Genomic DNA, 20,672 nt, shown 5'->3' with positions numbered 1-20,672 from the left:
TGATAAGTGAGTAAACCACCAGATACAATGTCTGGAAAAATTTTGGTCCAAGCTATTTTTGCATATGAGAAATCTCAGCACTAAAATTTGTTACTCAACCATTCAAGATATCATTTGAGCCCTGGCTGGAGTGGCTCAGTGGATTGAGCGCCGGCCTGCAAACCAAAGTGTCGCTAGTTCGATTCCCAGTCAGGGCACATACCTGGATTGCAGGCCAGGTCCCCAGTAGGGGGCGCTTGAGAGGCAACCATACATTGATGTTTCTCCCTTTCTTACTCCCTCCTTTCCCAGCTCTCTAAAAATAAATAAAACTTAAAAAGAGAAAAAGATACCATTTGAAGGGTTGTAGATGGGGTTGCTTTAACCAATTTCAGGCACTAATACAGTATTTAAAGCTTCACATCCATAATAAATTTACCATAACAAATTTAACAACCTTATTTTAAAATTTTTGTTTTTGTTGTTTTTTTTAAACATTGGAAGTCAGGGTTACTAATGTAAATGTTGTGGCTTCATTCATCTTCCCATATTATACAAAAGTTAGCCATCTTGTCTCCAAATCATTTTTACTACTCAGTAAAAGGAAGAAAGAACTTTCATTAAAGTTGAACAGTTGGGCTATGAAAGAAGGAGGATTATAGCACAATGTCCTTGACCCTCTCTCAAAAACAGAACCAGGGCCACATTTGAGGAATGCCAAATGATTCTCATTAAAGTAATAAGCATATTTTCAGTGACATGTGTTTGACCGGTTCGTGGCAGCCAGAGACCCAAAAATAACACACAGCTGGCAGTTCCTGCTCAAACACACCTAACAGACGTATTTTACACTGTTTCAAGGATGCTCCACCCTAGACAGACCGGGTGTAAGGTCATATACAAATTGTTGTGGCCTTAAACATGCATTCCTTGTGACAGCGCTGACAAGTTGAATTTAAGATGCTGAGTTCCTCCAGCCCTTCCTTCACAAAAGTCGCTCCAACTTGGACAGGGTGAGCCAACAAATTTGGTTGATTCCAGCTCCTGCCCCACCCAACAACTAAAGTTATTTTTAACTTTCAACTACAGTTGATAAGTATTTTTCACACACACACACACACACACACACACACACACACACTATACCCCTTCAGAAAGAGAAACTGAAAAAACAAAACATCATTACATTTTGGTGAGAAGTAGTCAGTCCCTCCGCCAAAGCTATAAACGAACGCCATTTTGGTTTAGAGACAACAAAGCACTTCATATTTATCAAATTTTTCAGTCCTTTCTACAATTTCTCTAAAAGCCCTCTGAGGCTGTGGGTAAACTAAAATTGTACCAAAACTGCCTTTAAAAAGCCTAGTCTTTTTTTTTTAATAGGGAAGCTCTCTTTAAAAAAGAAATTATTTTTAGAGAGGAAGAAAGAGAGGGAGAGAAACATCAATGTGTGGTTGCCTCTCACACACCCCTCACTGGGATCTGGCCCACAACCGAGGCATGTGCCCCAACTGGAAATTGAACCAGCAACCCCTTGGCTGGCAGGTCAGCACTCAGTCCACTGAGCCACACCAGCCAGGGTGAAGAGTGTAGTCTTTTGAACTGAATAAGACCAATTTCCATAGTTCTAGTGTAATAAATGGTAACCACTAATATGAAAATTATCATTTCATTGTACAATTTGCTCCAATCGATACATTTTCCCATTATCTGGAAATCAGCTGAACGAGCTATGCTCCATGACCTCAAAAGTTAAAATTTGATGGGGAAGACAGACAGGGCCTTAAGAAAGTCAAAGAAGAAGATGCCACCTTCGCATAAAAATAATAATAATGACTACCATTGGTGTCAGCACTGTTATAGGTACTTTATACATATATATCAATAAATCTCCACCACACCCCTTAATATGTGTACTATCACTATTCCCATTTCATAAATGAGGGAAATGTGGCTCAGAGAGGCTAAGTAACTTGCCCAAGGTCACATGGCTATTTAAGTGGGGAACTATGGTTTGAACTCAATCATCTGACTCCAGTTGGAACTGGCAATAGGCCTGGGTACCACCTTGGATTCCACCACATACTGGGGTTGGGGGGGGCATTCTTAAACAGGCTTTTTAACTTTCCTGAACCTCGGTTTTCTCGTCTGTAAAATGGGGATAACAATATATAGCTCACAGGCTTTTATGAAGAGTATTAAACAAGATTATCTTTGCAAAGTGCTGGGTACAGTTTTTTCAGCATGGCTAGCATCTGCCATCAGGGGAAACAAACACATTAAAGCATTACTTTCTAAGATGCTACCTTTTGACCACCTTCCCTATTTGCCTCGCCAACTGGGAAGGCATCCCTGTCGGAGAATTCAGCTATGCAGGGTAGAATTGGGGGCTGCCAACCCTTCCTCCTCCCCACTTTGATAGGTCCTTAAAAGTATTAAGATATCAATAGGTGAAGATATGGGAATAACAGCATCCCAGGGTAGGTCAACAACATCTATTCAGTTATTTATTGATTGTCTGTCACGTACCAAGCACCATGCTAGGCACTCTGGTGACCAAATCTCTAAAATATAGCCCTACCAACAAGGAGCTCACAGCTCCATAGAGGGGAAGCGCTCATAAAAAATGTTAAAAATCAAGTAACCAGCACGCAATCTAGGCAACCTATTGCACGAAGCTGCTCAGGAGAGGCAGCAGGTTGGTGCCCACGCTAGCAAACTCATGGCCATGGTACCCACACTGTGCGCATTACTCAAACCACCTGGCCATCTAGTCCTCCCCAGTCTGTGCCCTCTGAAAATCTCAGTGTCCTCTGCCTCTGTATCTTCAGTCCAAAGCTATGACACATACCTTTGTGATTCTCAAATGCTCAGCCATGAGATGGCTTCCAATCACAGAGCCTTTGCAAAGTCAAGTGAACATCTGATGTGAAAGTAACTGTTCTAGACGTGGCCTAGCCCCGTCTTTGTCTTGAGGAGCTCAGCATTACAAGTCTACCTAGTAGAAACCATGTGTTTGAAGAAGTGTCAGTTTAGATTTTTAACGAGGAGAAAGAGAGCTAAAGGACTAGAGACCAACACTGAGGCTTTCTGAGATTAGTTCTTAGCCAAAAATGATTTCCTACTTGTGCCTGAATTTTAGAAGTTAGTAAAAAACTTTATCAGACGTTCAGCCTCTCACCCTTTATGGCAGTCAACTATTGACACAGTGATGCTGTGTAATGAGGACCACAATAATCTCAGCAGCTTTCAACAATAAACATTTATTTCTTGCTAATGTATCTATGGGGCAACTGGGGTATCTGTTCTGTGTGTTTTCTCCTGCAACCAAGGCCCAAGGAGCAGCAGCCACCCAGGGTATTCTCTTGCCATGGCGTTAGGGAAAGCACAACAGGACAAGCCTGACCAGACAAGAACACATACAAATCATCTGCTCGCAACACATCCACGAGCATCCCATTGGCCAAACCAAGTCACGTGGCCAAGCGCAATGGCAACAACAGGGAAGTACACATCACTAAGAGGCCATGAGCCGTGTGGATGCCTACCACCACCAAAGGGGAGGAAAGAACTGGTACCAATAATCCCATTTCCACACTTCCTAAACAATCTTGAAACGTAGGCATTAGACTCTATTCTTTCTTGACAGCTGAGAAAGTTGACCCTCCAGAATTTAAGTCAGTCATCCAGGCTGGATAAGCAGGATGTTGCTCTAGCTGAGTTAGTATCCAAATTGCCTGCCTTCTTTGGTTTCTACAGAGACGTAGCTTACTGGCATGCAACTAGTATGCATCTTTAATAATCATATCCATTAATGATGCTACTGTGCAGATATCAATTCTCTCCAACAAAGGCCAGGCCCAACACTATCTCACCTGTTAGCATGATCATTTGTTCAGGGCCTTCTACAATGTTTTTAAAAGCTATTTTTATTATTACTACACTAATAAATTATTTATGATGGGAAACCTGAATCAGAAAACTCTGGCAACTTGAAAATAGTCTTTATTAAAAACATCTCCTTCCCCCTCCAAGGCGCACACAACCTCTTTGCCTACTCGGAGCCTCAGAGCTTTCGAGGAGTGGTGGAATGGAAGAGGCAGATGGCTGCACAGGAAGGGATCTGGATGCATCAAGTTGGAAGCTAATTCTTGAACAGGGAATTTTCACTCCGCTGGGACTGCCCTGGGCCAGATAATCGCCCAATGGCCCAGACTGTGAAGCATCAGAAAACTAAGTCATGAAGGTCAAGAAGCTACCCCGATGCCAGCAACCTCCCACATACATTCACCTGTTCATACAACTAACAGTAGTGATGGTGTCTCTACTCTGGGCGGGGCAAAGGTGCTGGGATGCACCTTGAACAAACAAGACGGACTAGTTCTCATGGAGTTTACACTCTGCAGAGACGGACAGGTGGTTACCGCCCCCGCCCCCAAAAAAAGGAAAAAAGAAGTGAAAGCAAATAGGGTAATTTCAGGTTCTACTAAGGGTTTCTGAAGAAACGAGCCCTGTGACCCTGGGTAAGTCACTAGCTTAACGCTTCTCTGGGGCCCTCGATACCCTCATCTGACATTCACAGGGCAGCTTCTCTCGTCCTCCTCAGGCGGGCGGAGGGGCATTCTGGGCCGTTCTCCCTTAACTCTCACCAAAACTGAAACTCTTGCTTATTATTTCCCAGAGAGGACTCAATAGCCCAAAGGATGCCGAACAGCCGGAAGGAGGGGTGGGTACAGCGGTTCTTAAAAACAAAAGCCTAGCCTCCAGCGCCCTGGAGGAGGTCCGGACAGCGCGCGGCGCTAGGACATCCCTAATTTGCTCCCTGGCGGCGCTTTGCCGGGCCAGGCGCCGCGGACGCCGACGCTGCCTGCTTCGCGTGCTCCGCGTGGGCGGGGGGCCTGCCCCTGCCCTCCACTTCCACCCGGCGGGACCAGAAGCCGCTCCTCGTTCCTTTGCCACCCAAGGAAACAGGCCTGGCAGCAGACCCAGGACCCGTTTACGACAGTTCAGAGACAGGGTGGGGTGCCGGGCTGTCCGTTCTCCGTCCAAGAATCGGGTCTAGACAGTGAGAGGGGTCAGGAGGCTGCGCCCCGCACAGCCCGCTCCCGGCGGCGCTGCGCCGGGCCCGGCGCCCCAAGGGCTGCTATGACTACCGGGCTCGATTCTGACAGCTCGGGGGTGGAAGGGGAGCTGTCCCCGCTCCCACCCCGCCCCGCAGTGACCCAGACGCCTCTCTGGCCTCTTTCAGTTGCACCTCGCCAGCCGGGGAGGTGTGGGAGGATGGGACGCAGCTTCCTGAGCGCCGGGCCTTGTTCTGGGGGCCGCGGCACCTGAACCCTGGGGGCGGGGAGAGAGCGCAGAGGGGACAGAGGCGTAGCGGTAGCGGGAGCCCCGGCCTTGCAGCGCGGCTTCAAGTTTCCACCCGCGCGCGATTGTGCAACAGCCCGAGAAGCAGGAGCCGCGGGCACCTCGGAAAACAAGCCGAGCCCATAAACAAAGCCACGTGGCCTCCGGGCCGAGGGGGTGGGGTGGGGGCCGGGCTAAGAGCAGGCGGCTCTTCCGGCAACAACGAGCGGCTGCCAGGGGCCCGAGATAAATACTGCGGCCAGGAAAGCGGCGCAGCAGCATTGCCCGAGCCCCGCGCGCTCTGCGACCCTCCCGGCGCAGCGCCCTCTCCCAGCGCAGGCACTCCGCTCCGCACCCCGAAATCTTCAGCCCTTTACACGCCGGTTCACTGCAGCCAGCCCCTTCGCCGGCCCTCGCACCCTGAGCGTCCTCCCAGGGCGGCGCGTCCTCGAGGCCTCCGGGCCGGTCGCGTCCACCAGTCGGTCGCGTACATCGGTGGCGTCCGCTTGCGGTGCCATGCCGTTCCTCGGGCAGGACTGGAGGTCCCCTGGGCAGAGCTGGGTGAAGACGGCCGACGGCTGGAAGCGCTTCCTGGATGAGAAGAGCGGCAGCTTGGTGAGCGACCTCAGCAGGTGAGCGGATCCGCCACCAACTTCCAGCCCCCACGAAATAGACCCAGGCTGGTTTTAGGGGCGCGGGGCAAGTGAATGGGGGTCAGGCAAGGTTGCAGTAGGGTGAGGAGGGAGGCCCTGAACCGGGGGATGAGAGTGAAGTGAGTTGTCTGGCTTCTGCAGAGGTCACCAGAGCACGAGATTCAGGGAACTTGATTTCACTTGTTCAAGGTCAGCGTCTCCAAGTGGACATGACTCCGTGCAGAACCTCAGGTCCCTCTGAGAATCTGCCGACAAACACGGATACTGTCCACAAACACTCAAACTTAAGCACACAACTTGAGGGATCCCCTGCCTTAAGGACACCGGAGTCACGCAGTTTGCAAGTGTGGGGACGCGGGCGAGTGGGCCGCGCGCCTTTCACTGCTAGGATGGCGGGGCTCCAGGCGCCCGAGCGCCGTGGGGACAGTCGGACAGTCGGGTGACGGCATTGGATGCGGTTTCCGCCGGAGCGCCGCCAGGCTCTTCCCACGCACCGGCGACCACAGAGTGGGCAGGGATGATGAGTAACCAGGAAGGGGCGGCCAGATGGCCCTGGGGCACCCGCGCTTGCAGGGTGCACTTTCGAAGCGGTGGTCTGGAGTGGGATGCGCAGAGCTGAGGAGGAGGGCAGAGAGGAGGAGGAGGAAACCCGCAAGTCTGCTTTTGGGAAGACCAAGCATTTGCACCTGTTTCCTCAGTGACGCTTTGGGTTCATTTTCTTTGTATAGTGAGTGCACCCCTATTTCAGTGGGTGCTTGTCAACGGCAGAGAGCCCACCTGGCCCTGCTGAGCCCCTGTGGTCGGAGTCCCACCTGAGCGCGGTCTGGTGGGAAATCAGACCCCTGCTGAGCCAGGAGTCCTCTTGGTTCCTGACACAGAAGCACTAAGTTAGGTGGTCTGGGATCTGTCAGTTCTCGGCGGTTGACTTCCAGATCCCTGGCGTTTGGCCCAGGTGAGGAGAGCAGTAAAAGTGGGTCCAGAGGAGGCCTGTGCAGCCTGGTCTCCCCTGGGTGCCTTCCCCCCCCCCCCCCCCCCGCCACTTTGATTAAAAGCCCTGCCCCTCACCCCCTTAAACTGACTTCAGTGGAGAGTTTTCTATCGATAACCGCCAGGTTCCCACTTACAGAGACACCCGTGGGCCCTCTTGGCTGACCTCTTGACACTTAAGAAAACTATTGAGAAAATATGGTTATTTTGGCAGCTTGACCTCCAGAGCCCTCCATCTGTTTGTGATCTGTAAAGCATCAAATTCTGTCTCCCAATGCGGGGGGGACCCCAAAAACAAACAAACCAAAAGAAAACATATTTAATCTTGGAGGCCTGTCCAGAAGAGACAAGAACATATTGACCTCTAGGCTAAAGATACTTTCAGGCAGATCCTGGGCAATTTGGGGAACACAGCAAAGAAATTTTATTTGTGGAAAATCAGAAAATTTACTCACATAAAAATAAAAAGATCACGTGCTGTCACCAGACTGTCTTTTGGGAACTCAAGTTACCAATTATGTTTAAATTATCCTGTCCTGGTAGAATAGAAGCTTCCTTCCTTCTTCTTCATTCCTAAGGAACGATGATCTAAGCCTCTGGGATTTCTGTATAACAGTTCGCATTCTTTCTACAGAGGTGCAGCAATGATCTGCTGAGCTATGTCGTAGTGACTCACCCAAATATAATTGTAGGGTGCTTCTCAGAGGGGAGCAGACCATTGGGTTCAGCAGGGGGAGGATTCAAAATCTAGAGTGTCTAGTTCATGGAAGTATCCCAACTGTACCTGATCCAGGTGTACCTCATGGTGTGGGAGACCCAAAGACAGTTTTAACTTAGCACAAAAGTTTAACCTAGACTGAGATCTGTAGCTTCCCACCCCCTTGGTCCCCTTCAAGAGTCTCCTTTGCTTCCTCCCATTTCACACCTTCTGAGCTAGAGCTGTCGAATTCACCATGATTATCACAAATGGTGATCAATATAGCAACGACCGCCTCTGGTTCTTTGATGAGTCAGAGTTTAGGACTCATTTGGTAGCTCCTAGCAAAGCAGCTGGCTGTTTGTTAGTGGAGTCCTGTATTTTTTTTTTTTCTCCCAGCAATTGTAAACAATCCCTTCCTTACTTAGCATGAGAAGTCTGCCAACTTCTCAAAAGCAGTTGGCCTTCCGAGACCTGGGTTTGTAGTCTCAAATATCCCCACTGTTTTCAGTCTTGGTGATGTTTCTCTGTGATGTCAGGGTTGGGCTGAGTGCCCGCCTGCACAGGTGAAGCTGAATGCCTCTCCTGTTAGGAGAAAACAAAAGGCAGGCCCTTGCAAAAAGACAGAGGGGGGATGTGAAACAGAGGACTGCAGAGACAAGGTACACTTCTCTAATTCCACAACGTTCTGTGAGCTGCCCCAAGAAGAGCCACGGATGAAGGGTGCATTGAAGGGTGCATTCGGAGTGTTTCAGCCCGGGGCTAGAGTTGACTGCTGCCCAGAGCTTGTCTGTACAGTGCACCTTCTCTGGGCTCTGCTGGCCATTGTCTCTGTGATCCGAGGCCGTGGCCTCCTCCGGCGGCTGAACATTGTGAAGGCCACTGTAGCTGAGTGCCATGGAGTGAGTTTGCGGAGGATCTCCGATAAGCTTAAAGCGGGACCCTTCTCAAAATGTTGAAACTGCATTAAGACAGAGAAGGAATGATGAGTGTAAAACTTGGTGGGACAGATTTAAAATTGAAGGAAAGAGCTCAGAATGAGGTGGGGTGATCTAAGAATGCTTCAAGGAAGTGGTGGTGGAGGCACCTGAGACAGCCCTCTCACCAACCCCCGCTCCCTGCCGTCACCCCGCCCCCCGCTGAGTCACCTCTGCCATCTGAGCCTCAGGCAACCTTCTCCAAGCCCCAGTCCTGCAGCTGAGAAGCCTAATAATGTTGCTTTCCAATGTAGCTAAGGCTGAACCAGGAAGCAGGAAGTTCACCTTGGTGCCCTGGATGAGTAGGGCATAAGAAAATAAAAATAATAGTTAAGATTTTTATGAGTGCTTACTGTGAGCAAAGCACTGTTCTAAGAGTTTTATACACTAAGCATTTTTTTTTTTAATCAAGCAGTCTGGGTCCTAGCCACGTAAGTTTGACCATTTGGATATGCAATGGGACAAATGGGCATAGGAATCTCATTTACCTTAATCTACAGCTGAGCCCTTGGGGGCAGCCACGGCTTTCTTAAATGGCGTGTTATTGCAAATGAAATGAGAAGTAGGGTTGTTTTTGTTTTTGTTTTTTCTTCTCTCCCTTTACCTCTGCTGCCAAAATGGCCCTACTTTTAAATCTTTCCACCTTTTCTAAAGTTGTCTTCAAGTACCTTGGAATGTGTGATAATGTGCGATGATCGTTCAGAGCTGGGAGAGGCCTTTTTTCTTATTCTAGGCCTGTGCAAATCAACATTAGTAGGAAGTGACTACAAAATAGCAACTTACTGGCTATTATTAAATTTCATGAAGAAAGCAATATCGTTCAATGGTTTTACTTTTAAAAAATAAGTAAATAAATACATGCGTGTCACATGTTCCTTGAGGGTGGTGGCTTTTCTTGATTGAAAAAAAAAAGTGTTGTGATTTTCCATTGGTTTTGCATTTCCCTGAAATGGATATAACTGAGCTCACAAAATAGCTTCTAACCAAATATTTTATTATTGCGTAAAAGAAATGTATAAGCAGGTAACATAAATAAACCCCATAAGCCGCCCTTCCGGGGCCTACCTCTGGGGTCTAACACCTAATAACCAAGTGACAAGTGCAGGGTTTTGCTTTGGTTAAAGCTTTTCTCATTCTCCAGGGAGAGAGCATCATCAGTTATGTCGAATTCTTCTGAAACCAGCTTTGGGGATGAGTTGCTCGGGCTTAAGGCAGGTTATTGTGGTTTCTGTGAGGAAAGCAAGGGCTCCCATGTTTTGGGGGAATGTTTGCAATTAGAAAAGAATAAGGTGAAATACAAATATTTACAATTTCTAAGGAAGGGTTATGATCTATGGCCCAGGCTCCGAAAATTTTCTGCTATACCTTACATGTGTAACTGAAAATAAGATGGCTTCATTTTATGGTTTTTTATATGTGGAATTAAGGCTTGTACGGTTTTGCTCGTGGTGAGTGTGTGTGTTTTCTTTAAAAATAAGCCTTCCTGTGGTATTTCTGCACACGAAATGTCACAACTGTTTTCTAAAGCTGTTCTCAGCCTTGGTACTTCATGGATCAGTCAAGGGACCTTCCATTTTTTTTCCCCTTCTCCTCAATGTTGATTGAATTTTCTTAAGTTAGCTTTAAGGGCTCAGAGCTCTGTCCCTCCCCCACCCCCTTTTTCTGCCCCTCTTCTCCTGCTGATCTTGGAGCAGAAAACGGACTGGTTAGTGGTTTTGGACCCCTATCATTTTGCAAGTGGACAAGCACACACTCATGTGTGACACAAAGCCTGGCCCAAAACATTCACCCTTGGCTCGCTGAAGACAGTAAGAGAGGACATTTCTGCAGTGACCTCTCAAAAACCTAAAAATATCCCATCTCCCTGACTGAAAAAGAGAAGGGAAGCTCAGTAAATGGAATTAAGCAGGGCCTTGGGGGAAAGATTAACAAATGATTGGCTATCCATCAAGCTTATCCTGATGGATCTAGAAACACTGAGTATATTGTTAGTGATGTCACATGCAAGCATTTTAGCCAGTTACTTATTGTACTGATTGAAGTGCTGCTTGAGAGACTATTGTAGCAACAGGGAACTGGAACTCGCTTCCAACCCTCCTTTTTTTTTTTTTTTTTTTTTGTCATTTACACAGTGTCCACAGATGGGAGAGATATAGGTGCGTCTGATTTTACCTACTAGGTGTATGTCCAGAAAATATAGAAATCAAATCACGTTTTAAACGCAGCAGAGGAACTCAGAAAATTAAAGGACTCCAATACATTGGGGGTATGATTTTTTAAAAAACCTGTTTCATGTTACTAGTTGGCATTCTAAAACCTACTTTGCATACACATGCATACCCCATGGTTAGGAGAGCTGGGAACCCACTTTCCCATTCTACCTCAGTATTTCTCCTCTATCCCTTCTGTGGAAACTCTGTAGGTTGACACTGTATAGTAGGCTAGAACTGGCCAGTCCCCCCAGATGATGGCTCAGCCCACGAGGGAAAAATCCATGTGACCCAAGTTGGGCCTGTGCACCCTCCAGGGACACGGGGTTTGGACAGTTCTGACTTTTCAGCCCTTATAATCGTATGAATTGTGAACTCAGCTTGTTTCCTTTGGGATTCAAGGTCTTCACCTCGCAGCCTGATGCCTAGTGTTAGTCCATTACAAGACAACTAAGCAACTAGCTCAGTTCACAAAACAGCTCCTAGAAGTGGAGTGTGCAAGTGGGATTTTTGTAAATGGGATCATGTTTTAAAGGCTTGATAGAAGCATGCTAGTTAAAAGCAGCTTGGGTACACTTTAAATGGGAGAGTTGTATGGTAGGTGAATTATATCTTTTTAAAAAGCAGTTTGGGTGGGTGCTTTTGCAAAATGAGGGCACTGTGTGTTTCAGGGCGACCAGGAATGGGCCCTCTCCCCCTCGCCCCATCCATCCTTCTTGCTTGAAGTGATAATTGCAGCACCCTGCATGGCCCTTGGCGAAAGAGCCCTGGGCTGTGTGTCAAATACAATGGCAGGCACTGTGGAGAATTCACAAGCAGCAGAAGCCCCCGTCTCTGCCTTCCACAGAAATGTGACATTATCTGATCCTGAAAGAAGGACATCTATGCCTGGATAAACTTCTTTTGAGGGATTTTTATTGTGGGGTTTGAGAAGCATGTGTGTTGGTGTTTCATAACCCAGCAAGTTATTTAGGGAAGCGGCTCATGGTAAAGTATAGCTGTGACAGCGCATCCCCTCCTGTCTTGTTTTTCCTAGTTACTGCAACAAGGAAGTGTACAATAAGGAGAATCTCTTCAACAGCCTCAACTACGATGTTGCAGCCAAGAAGAGAAAGAAGGACATGCTGAACAGCAAAACCAAAACTCAGTGTAAGCCCTTTGTTTTGAACTTAAGGAGAACGGTGTTTGAAGATTGTTATGATTGGTTCTTTGCAGGGCGTGGGGGGGGCGGGGGGACGGATAATCACACCTCACATGTTCCATAGCTGCTTCAGTATTTCCTGTGTCATTGACAGAGGATCCTGGGATCTTTGCACTCAGGAACCTGGCTGTGCATTTTATGAACACAAGATTAATGCGTTCTTTATAGTCTTGTTTATAAGTCAGTTGCTGGTTGGGGTGTTTTTTTCCTGCTTGTCACTTACATTTGGCATAGTTAATTTAGTTATTTATACAGTGATATAGTCAGCTGAATCAAGTCCAGCGTGTACTTTTAGTTTGCACTGTTTTGAGACTTTGAAAATAGATTTCTCCCTCTTTCCTTGCATAAATACTGGTAACATTTCTAGATGCTCTATGTGAGTATTAACAGAGAGTATTAAGTTCTGTAAATAAGCAGGAATTACAGATCTTTAACCCATCCATACTGCATGGTTCCCTCATGTTATCTGTTTTATTTCTACTTTTTATGGCCTCGTATAATCTGTAGGCTTGGCATATAAAACAAACTTGTACTTGGATATTAGTTTTTGTGTATTTCTTTTAATTTGAAGCTATCAGATACTAAATCTGTGTCAAAGTTTTGGAGCGCTTCAGACAGAGACAACTGTAACTCCAGTATTTATACACTGCAGAAATTAGGCATTTGCCTCCTCTTAGATTGTCAGTAGAGTTTTTGTATTCTTTTGTCAAAACTTTACAATTTGGAATAAATGAAAAAGGAACAAGTTTAAAATCTTAGGCCTGTTAAAACTGGGTATTTTTTTCTTTTCATCTCTGTAGATTTTCACCAAGAAAAATGGATCTATGTTCACAAAGGAAGTACTAAGGAGGTGAGCATCATCTATTTATCAAAGAGTATGCTTAGCTTTATGCCTTCCCCAACAGACTGGGGGGAAACTGGGCAACGCTGTTATTTCAGATCATGAGTGGCACCTTGGGTGGTGGTGGCGAGCAGCCACTAACTAGCCAACCATCAGAGTTTGGGGCTCCAGAGAGAGAAGCACAAGTCACTAAGTGGACCCCCCCACAAGCCTTCAGGAAGATAACATATATAAAAATGTTTATAAAGATGCCCATCTAAAATATATTATTATGAAGCCCTAGCCTTTGCCTCAGGACCATGCCTGCTTTTTGTTCTAAGTTCTCTTTAGACTTCAACTCAGTTAAGGTTTAGCCCTGGAGAAGCTAGTCACTAAATATAGCAGAAGTTTTAGTGCCTGTTCTGTGTGAGGCACCAAGGTAGGTGCAGACCAGGACAAGACACCATAATAGCTACATTTCTATGGCACTTTATAAAACCCTTTTGTGTACATTTCCTCTCTGCACAAGCATTTATTTGCTCAGATGACTAGGATACAAAGCGGTAGGACAGAAGGACAGAATTTCTCTCACTGTCAGGGGCCTGGGAGAACATCTGGTTCCCTCCGTGATTTGAGGGGGTTGGTGATGCACCCACCCACGTACTCAGAGCTGAGCTGGGACTGAGTCAGGGCTCTCTCCTCTCAGTTCCTTGTGGGTGCATAGGTCAGAGATCAAAACTTCTTTTGCTGCTTCATGAAGCCTTAAAAATGCTTCTGATGATCACACTGAGGAAAGCACTAGAGATGCGAGGCAAGGTAGCTGGCTGTTGGCAGGGAGGTCTGATTTTCCTCTCAGGAGTATGTTCCAATGACCAACCACCATTGTCTCACACATCACATATCCCAACCTTTCCTTGACGAGCAGCTACTTATGACTCCCCAGCTGTGGCGTGCAGACCACAAGGGTCCAAAGGGTAGAACTCACGAACGGAGTGTTTAACCCATGAGTCACTGACTGAAGCGGCTGCCGGCACCACTACCCCCACATTTGTGGCTCTCAGGGGGTTCCCAGAAAAGGTGCGTCATGGCACAAGAAAGGAGCATGTGGTCAGGGTTACCCAAGACAGGCATCAGGCTTGTTCAGTGCAGTCCAAGTGGATTATTCTGGAGTAACCTCTGCACCCCCTCTTCTCACATTCAGCGCCATGGTTATTGCACGCTGGGAGAAGCTTTCAACAGGCTGGACTTCTCAACCGCCATTCTGGATTCCAGGAGATTTAACTATGTCGTACGGGTAAGTCTCAAGAACCCAAAGGCTCATCCGGCCCCTCAGGTTGAATTACTTATGGGTTGTCTAGAAGTAGTTTTCCCCAAAAAGTAACTTTTTAGGACCCTACGAACTTTGAGGAAAGCAGAAAATGGACTCAACTTCCCCTCCCCCCAATATACTTCAAGCTCTTGCATGGATCCGTAGGATGTTGGTTAGAGCATCGTCACAATAAGCCATGTCATGGGTTAGGTGCCTGGTGAGGGCATATACAGGAATCAACCAATAAATGCCTGGGTGGGGGGAGCATCAAACTGATGTTTCTCTCTCTCTCTCCCTTCCTCTCTAAAATAAAAAAATACAAATTAAAAAAAAATGTTTTTAAAAGATGTCCCTAGGATTGTCCCCGTCAGACGGGGACTGCCAGAATACTCAAGTGAGTCGCTCCCAGCCCCCGTGGATAAATGGGTGCATGTTGCAGCCAGCACAGGCTCTGGCAGTGACAGTAACAAGACACAATGCAGGGGTAAACAAGCCATAAAGCACCTTGGCTTGTTTTTAAAAACTTCTGCACCTCTGATTGTTCTCACTGTCCAATTCCTTGTCCTCCTACAGCTGGCTCTAGGGGACCCCAAAGCATTCTGGGTTTAGACCACGACACCGGTTGAGTTCAAAGCACCTCAGTGCTTCTTTCCCATGACTCCCTTCCACTTCCACCCCATATGATAACAACATTCAGTCCTGTGTTTACCTGAAACTTGAAACTACCTGTTTGGGCCAGTTGTCTTCCCTTTGCTTTTAATGAGCTTTAGCAAAATATCAGTGATGAAGATAGTAAAGCAAATAAATCTAACACCATGACCTACAAGTCAGGGATTCTTCTTAATTGGTTCATTAGCATTTCTCCCCCTAAGAAACCTTGTGAGTTTTTTTGTCTGTGGTTCAACCTGGGAGGTAGCAGCTGTTTGGGTTTTCGGTTCAGAAGTAGGAGGGAATTTTCCTTGTGTGGGTGTTGGTTGGTTTGGTTTTTATTTTCTCCTTCCTGGGTTGTTGTGCTTCTCCGTGCCATGTCATTGAGTCAGATGATTGCAAAGTCTCAGCCAGAGCGATGACATTCGGGCCCTCTTGATGCCTGGCTCATTCACCTGTCATATGGACAGATGCAGGGCTGCCGTCCCAACTGGCCCGACGAAAACCCAGGCCCCCTCATAGGTTAGAAGCTCTAAGCTGAGCCTGTGGCCACATCAGCGGATCTGTCCACTCTTCAGCTGAACCTTTATTCCAATCCAAAAAGGTTGCAAATAGAAGACTGTCCTGATGAAATGTTCGTGTCATTCTCTGTGACTCTGCCACCTCAGGGAGGTCACCGCAGCCTGCACCCCAGTCCAGGCTGGTTGGAGACAGGCCCAGGAAGATCTGGAAACTGTTGCTAAGAATATGAATAGTTTCCATCCTCTAGGTGTGAGAGCCAGACACCCAGATCTGGCGTCTTGATTACAAACTGGTCAGCAACAGGGACAGTTTTAGATGGTTCTCCTTCCCACCTGTTATTCCTTTCACAAGAAAAACTAAAGAAAGGAACAAGGATCATGACAGCAAAAACGTGTTTCATGCAATCATGTACCTTATCCTCCTTTATCCTTTCAATAACCCTACAACGTGGAGGTACTTCTATTGTCTCTGTTCAAAGAAATGGAGGTACACGGCAGGACGTAATGACTTGTCCAAGGTCAGGAAGCTACGTAAGTACAAAATGAGGATCTGAAATGCAGGCAGGCAGAGCCCACACTCTTAACTGCGACAGTAAGTTCTATGCAAGCAGAGGATTGAAAGTAAAATGTCCTGGGGTGAGGTCCCCAGCTCCACTACCTTCACTGCCTCAGCCTCTCTAAGACTCAGTTTCCCCCTTTGAGAAGGGACTTAGAATAATCTCAACCACACTGCGTGGCTGTGAAACTCAGTAACATATTCCATATGGAAATACTCTGCAGACCCGAAGCCATTGTGCAGTCAGCTACCGATATTTATTATTACCTACTTACCAAAGTTATCACTGAGTCCCCGTAACATATCTTTTTAATTTAGTTGATAAAAATGTTTTTCTACCTAAAAAAAATGATTAACTGGGAAATCTTGCAGCTGATTAAGACTAGGCGCGGAGAACTTGTGTCTGATAGAGTCTAATTGCAAACTGCATCATGAATACTTTTAAACAATTTTAAAGTTGGAGAAACTGCTGTATGCTTTTAGGTTTGTTAAGTTCAGAAGTAGTGGAAAAATAGTTCTGTTTTGGAAAGAACAATTTTTTCTTTCCCCTTCACTTTGAGAGCCCTCTGTAATTTGAGAAATAATATGTTATTTTTATGAAGAGCTTAAAACATTTTAATGATAGGCACCACATTTTGAGGCTTTTCTTCTAAGGAACTCAATACACTTCTCATATATTCTTCTTATCCTTAAACCAACTTTGCAAAGTAGCTTGCCAGTATGTTATCCACGTCTTACTACTTTGACCTAATGGTTTCTTAATGCTACAATGATTCCTTAGTTCCAGTAAGAAACTGGACCAACTTTTCGAAGGCCTTTAAAGAGAAAATTTTTTTTAATCTCCTTAAAGGCAAAGTACATTTTTTTAAATACGCTGTGTGCATGTAGGCTGTTATCCCCAGAAAAAGAGGCATGCAGAGGGGAGAGAGATGGCCGGCACAGCTGTGTCAAAATGTTACCATTGTTATCAGTAAGCACAGCAACTTCATCCAACTTCTGGGATCGAAAAATCTGAAAATAAATTGCAGGGGTTTCATATGGCAGGGGTACCTGAGCTGTCTTCAGGCCTCCCTCATTGCCACTGCCCCCTTCCCCACATTGCCCCAGTGGCTTAAATACAATTTTAACGGTGGGTGTTAAAAATGATTTAAGACCTTTAGAAGCAGCAACTTACTCATTTATGAACCGTCATGTGTTTACATCATGCCTCAGGACCAACACATTTTAGAAATTCCCCCTGAGGTTGGCGAGGGGGGTGCAGGCTGGGCTGGGCTGGGCTGGGCTGGGCTGAGCTGAGCTAGGCTGGGCTAGGCTAGTAGTGGGGCTTGACCTTGGCAGCCACAGGAGAGAAGCCCTGGCGAATGCACCCCGGGCACAGAGAGGCCAGCAGGGAAAGTGAGTCTCCAGTGGACAGGGAAGGTTTGCTCAGTGAAGGGAGCCTGCTGTGGCCCAGTGGTTCCCAGCCCTGGCTGCCTGTTGGAATGGCATGCAAGGCTGGTCCCCAAAAGCCCGCCTCTACAGTGACTGATTTAATTCACTGAAGATGCCCAGGCGTTGCTACTGAAATGTATCTACCAGGTGATCCCAGGGTGTTTTCAAGTCTGCCAACCAGCTCAGAACTATTTGGGGGCCCAGATGTTACATTTTGCACATTTTGTTTGGGTTTTTTTTTTTCACTATATGAAATGCACACTAAGTTTTCCAATGGGACACTGAAGCCCACAGGGAGGGCTTTAGTGCCTTCCTGCCAGGATGGCCTTTGACCTGGTCCTCACACCTCTCTCTGTGGAATGAGAATGTGCCCACGTACACAGTAACTATAAATGCCATGTGCAGACTGGGAAGGTCCTGGAGAACCTTAAGTACCAGTTTCCTGAGATGAACTGCTCCCCTCCCCACCCTTCCCCCCATAGCTAGCAGATCAGGAAGGACAAACAAAAGCTTGCAAACCCACTCGCGTGTCCCTCAGGCAGCAAAGAACTTCACAACCTAAACCAATGCACTTTTTAATTTTTTTCAGCATTACCACCCTAAGTCTATTTGAATGCTTCCAGCAAGTTATGCATTCCTGCCACCCCTAAAAGTCTTTTCCAAAAACATGTTTCAGTTTAAGTTGACTGGCGGTTTGGCAAACAAAGGCTGAAATATGGCATTATGACTCAAGTGCAAACCCAGCGCCTTCAATTACGGGCGCGCTGTTGCCAAGGCCCTGGTGGGTCGTGATGTGCCTGAGCAGCCCGGCCCCTCGGCCGCAGTGACCTTGTGTTAATTTGGTGCCGCACACATTTGGTGGCCCTCCTTTGATGTACAGTGGCCTCTGCCACTAGAGTCATAAAACTGGTGGTATCTTTTTCCATTGGGACTGAGCAACTGGGACGAAGGGACAGTGGCCAGCCACCTCCATGGCAATAAAGTCAAAATAGCAGAGCCCTGAGCCCACTTGAACACGGCCTGCAGAAACGGTAGGGAATTGTGAGAACCCACTGCAGGGCACTACAGTGAGGGTGCTGGGCAGGCCTGTCTGTGAATGCTCATTAGGCTGCTAGTGATTTTACAGGAAGAAAGTCTGCCTCTCTCAAAAGTCCTAGCCTTCTCAGTCATAATGAGCATTTCGGATAAGCAGATCCTGCTCTGTCGGGGTGCCCACAGAAGTAAGAGAGCGCACGCGGGGGCGGGGGGCGCTACCAGAAAAAGTGAAGGGTTGCCTACACAGCCACAGAAGTAATGGAGTCATCGCAGAAGTAGGAGGGTCCCCCAGATGCAGGGCACCCAGAGAGATGGGAAGGCCGAGAGACCAGACAGTGGTGTTTTTGACCATGGACTACTAACAGTAAATAACTAACTAAAACGTGTGCTGTCAATGTATGTGTATTCATACATTCGCTTGTAGACCACATATCTTTAAAAGTTGCTAGTAATGGTATCTACCCCATTGTGTTGCTATGAGAATTAAACTGAATATAAACATATAAAATGCTCTCAAACAGTGTCTGGTACATGGTAAGCACTCAGTGAGTATCAGTTGTTGCTGTTATTATTATCTTTAGGGTCCTATTTCCAGGCATTAGAAAACACTCAAAACTGGAAATTAAAGATGAAATAAAACATAGAGATTGATTTTTTTTTTTTTTTATGATTTTCTTTCCCATCCCACTTTGGAGACCTCTGGATCAAAGGTGTGCCCATTTTTGTATACCACTTTTCTTGAGGACTCAGAATCTAACCACAGACCCAGAGGTTGCTAGGCTTAGTTAGGTGCGTAATACAGGAGGATATGCTAAACTGGACAGCTCAGCGGAGGTTTAAGCACCAGTTCAGCAGACTTTTTCCGTTTAAGGAGGGAGGTCCCTAAGAGCATTTCACACTATGCTCCACTGCGGTTGAGGGTAAGACAGAGGTTTGTTCTACGCATCTGTGACTAAGGATCCAGAGGCCCCTGGAATCCACTAAAGGAAAAGCTCCCCAATGGCAGGGAGTTGGCAGCACCCCCCTGCTAGGTCCACACCCACAGTATAGTGCTTGTGGCAAATGCTTTGGCTTCCCTAAACTAGTACTTCTGTGTTAGCCCCTGCCATACACCTAGCGTTGCCAGAGCCACTTGAGAATCATGTAAGACCTGGCCACTGGTTGGCAGGAGCTTCCGGGCTACTTTGGGGGAACAGGTACAACTGCTGAAGTGGCAAGTGGAGTTTGGTTTGGAGGATGGAGGTAGGGGCACTGAAGACGGCAGCTTGGAAGGGGCGGAACCTGAGTGTCGCCTTGAAGAATGGCCGGCAGTGGGCTCGGTGGAGAAGAAGGGGAAGGGCTTCCCAGGGACGGGTGCCCTGAAGAGAAACCGGAGGTGTGAAGAACGGCAGTGGAAAGGTGTGACGGCAGCCCCGGGCCGGAGGGCTGTCCACAGGATCACAGGGTAGAGGTGCGGAGTGCAGAGCAGACAGGGCATCCGGTTTAAGCAGGATCATCAAACAGAGCTGCTCAGACTGATGCAACAGAGGAGGGCACCACTGCAAGTTCAAAAATATCTGGGATGGATGGAAGACAGAGGCAAGTTTCCCTCGGCTGAGAATACAATTAATTCATGTAAACTTGGCCCTCCTTCTTAGGATTTTAACGCCCTCAGTTAGAGAGATGTTTCGCTTGCGAATAATATTTACCCAATCTTGACGTGCCTGAAGATTATTAATGTAACTGAGATTTTCCCTCTTCCAACCTGTCAGTGTTAAAGCTCAAAGTCAGGACAAAACTCTCCAGGTTTTTAATTTGTTTTAAATTTTATTTACCCATTGAATAAATAAGGGTCTGGTAAGTACAGAGCACTCGGTGTGGGCAGAAGCACTGCCTGATGTAGCCAAGGGTTTAACACCAGAGACATAATCTTCCCATGGGCACCCAGCTTGGGTACCAAGCATGTGAGAAATGGCAGGAGCTTTCTGGGAGCTTCTTTTCTACCTTTGATAATCCTGTGGCATGTTTTCCAACCAGAGATAGAATTCAAACTGCATAGCACCCTGTCATGGGAGATGGAGGGATTTAGGGATAAATTATGTTCTTAATAGTCTATGCAAAATAGAGTTACTTGGGCAATAGCCTGGTGGTCAACCTTGGTGTGGTTTTATTTCAAACGAACAGGTAGGACAGCTGCTATTTTTTTTTTTTTTGATGCCTCCAAAGCCCCCGTTATTTAGTGTCCCTCTAGATCTGATCTGCTTGCCCCCCTGGAAATTATGATACATTTGCCTTGTGAGTAATTTACTGCTGGGGCATCAGT

General features: G+C 46.8%; 1 protein-coding gene across 1 annotated transcript in view; it reads left to right on the top strand.

Annotated features, from left to right (window-relative positions):
• The first annotated feature begins 5,543 nt into the window (after window positions 1-5,543).
• Window positions 5,544-20,672, top strand: part of FBXO32 (F-box protein 32) — a 32,820-nt gene continuing 17,691 nt past the window's right edge. Inside the window, exons 1-4 of the mRNA XM_054590454.1 lie at window positions 5,544-5,957; window positions 11,886-11,998; window positions 12,851-12,900; window positions 14,072-14,164. Of these exons, the coding sequence (XP_054446429.1) occupies window positions 5,842-5,957; window positions 11,886-11,998; window positions 12,851-12,900; window positions 14,072-14,164 (372 nt within the window). The 5' untranslated portion in view covers window positions 5,544-5,841. The remainder of the gene's footprint in view (window positions 5,958-11,885; window positions 11,999-12,850; window positions 12,901-14,071; window positions 14,165-20,672) is intronic.

Source organism: Pteronotus mesoamericanus, unplaced genomic scaffold, assembly GCF_021234165.1.
Source record: "Pteronotus mesoamericanus isolate MK-2021 breed Mesoamerican mustached bat unplaced genomic scaffold, CSHL_Meso_final scaffold_174, whole genome shotgun sequence".
Classification (NCBI taxonomy): Eukaryota; Metazoa; Chordata; class Mammalia; order Chiroptera; family Mormoopidae; genus Pteronotus; species Pteronotus mesoamericanus.
This window is presented reverse-complemented; position numbering and strand designations above follow the sequence as displayed.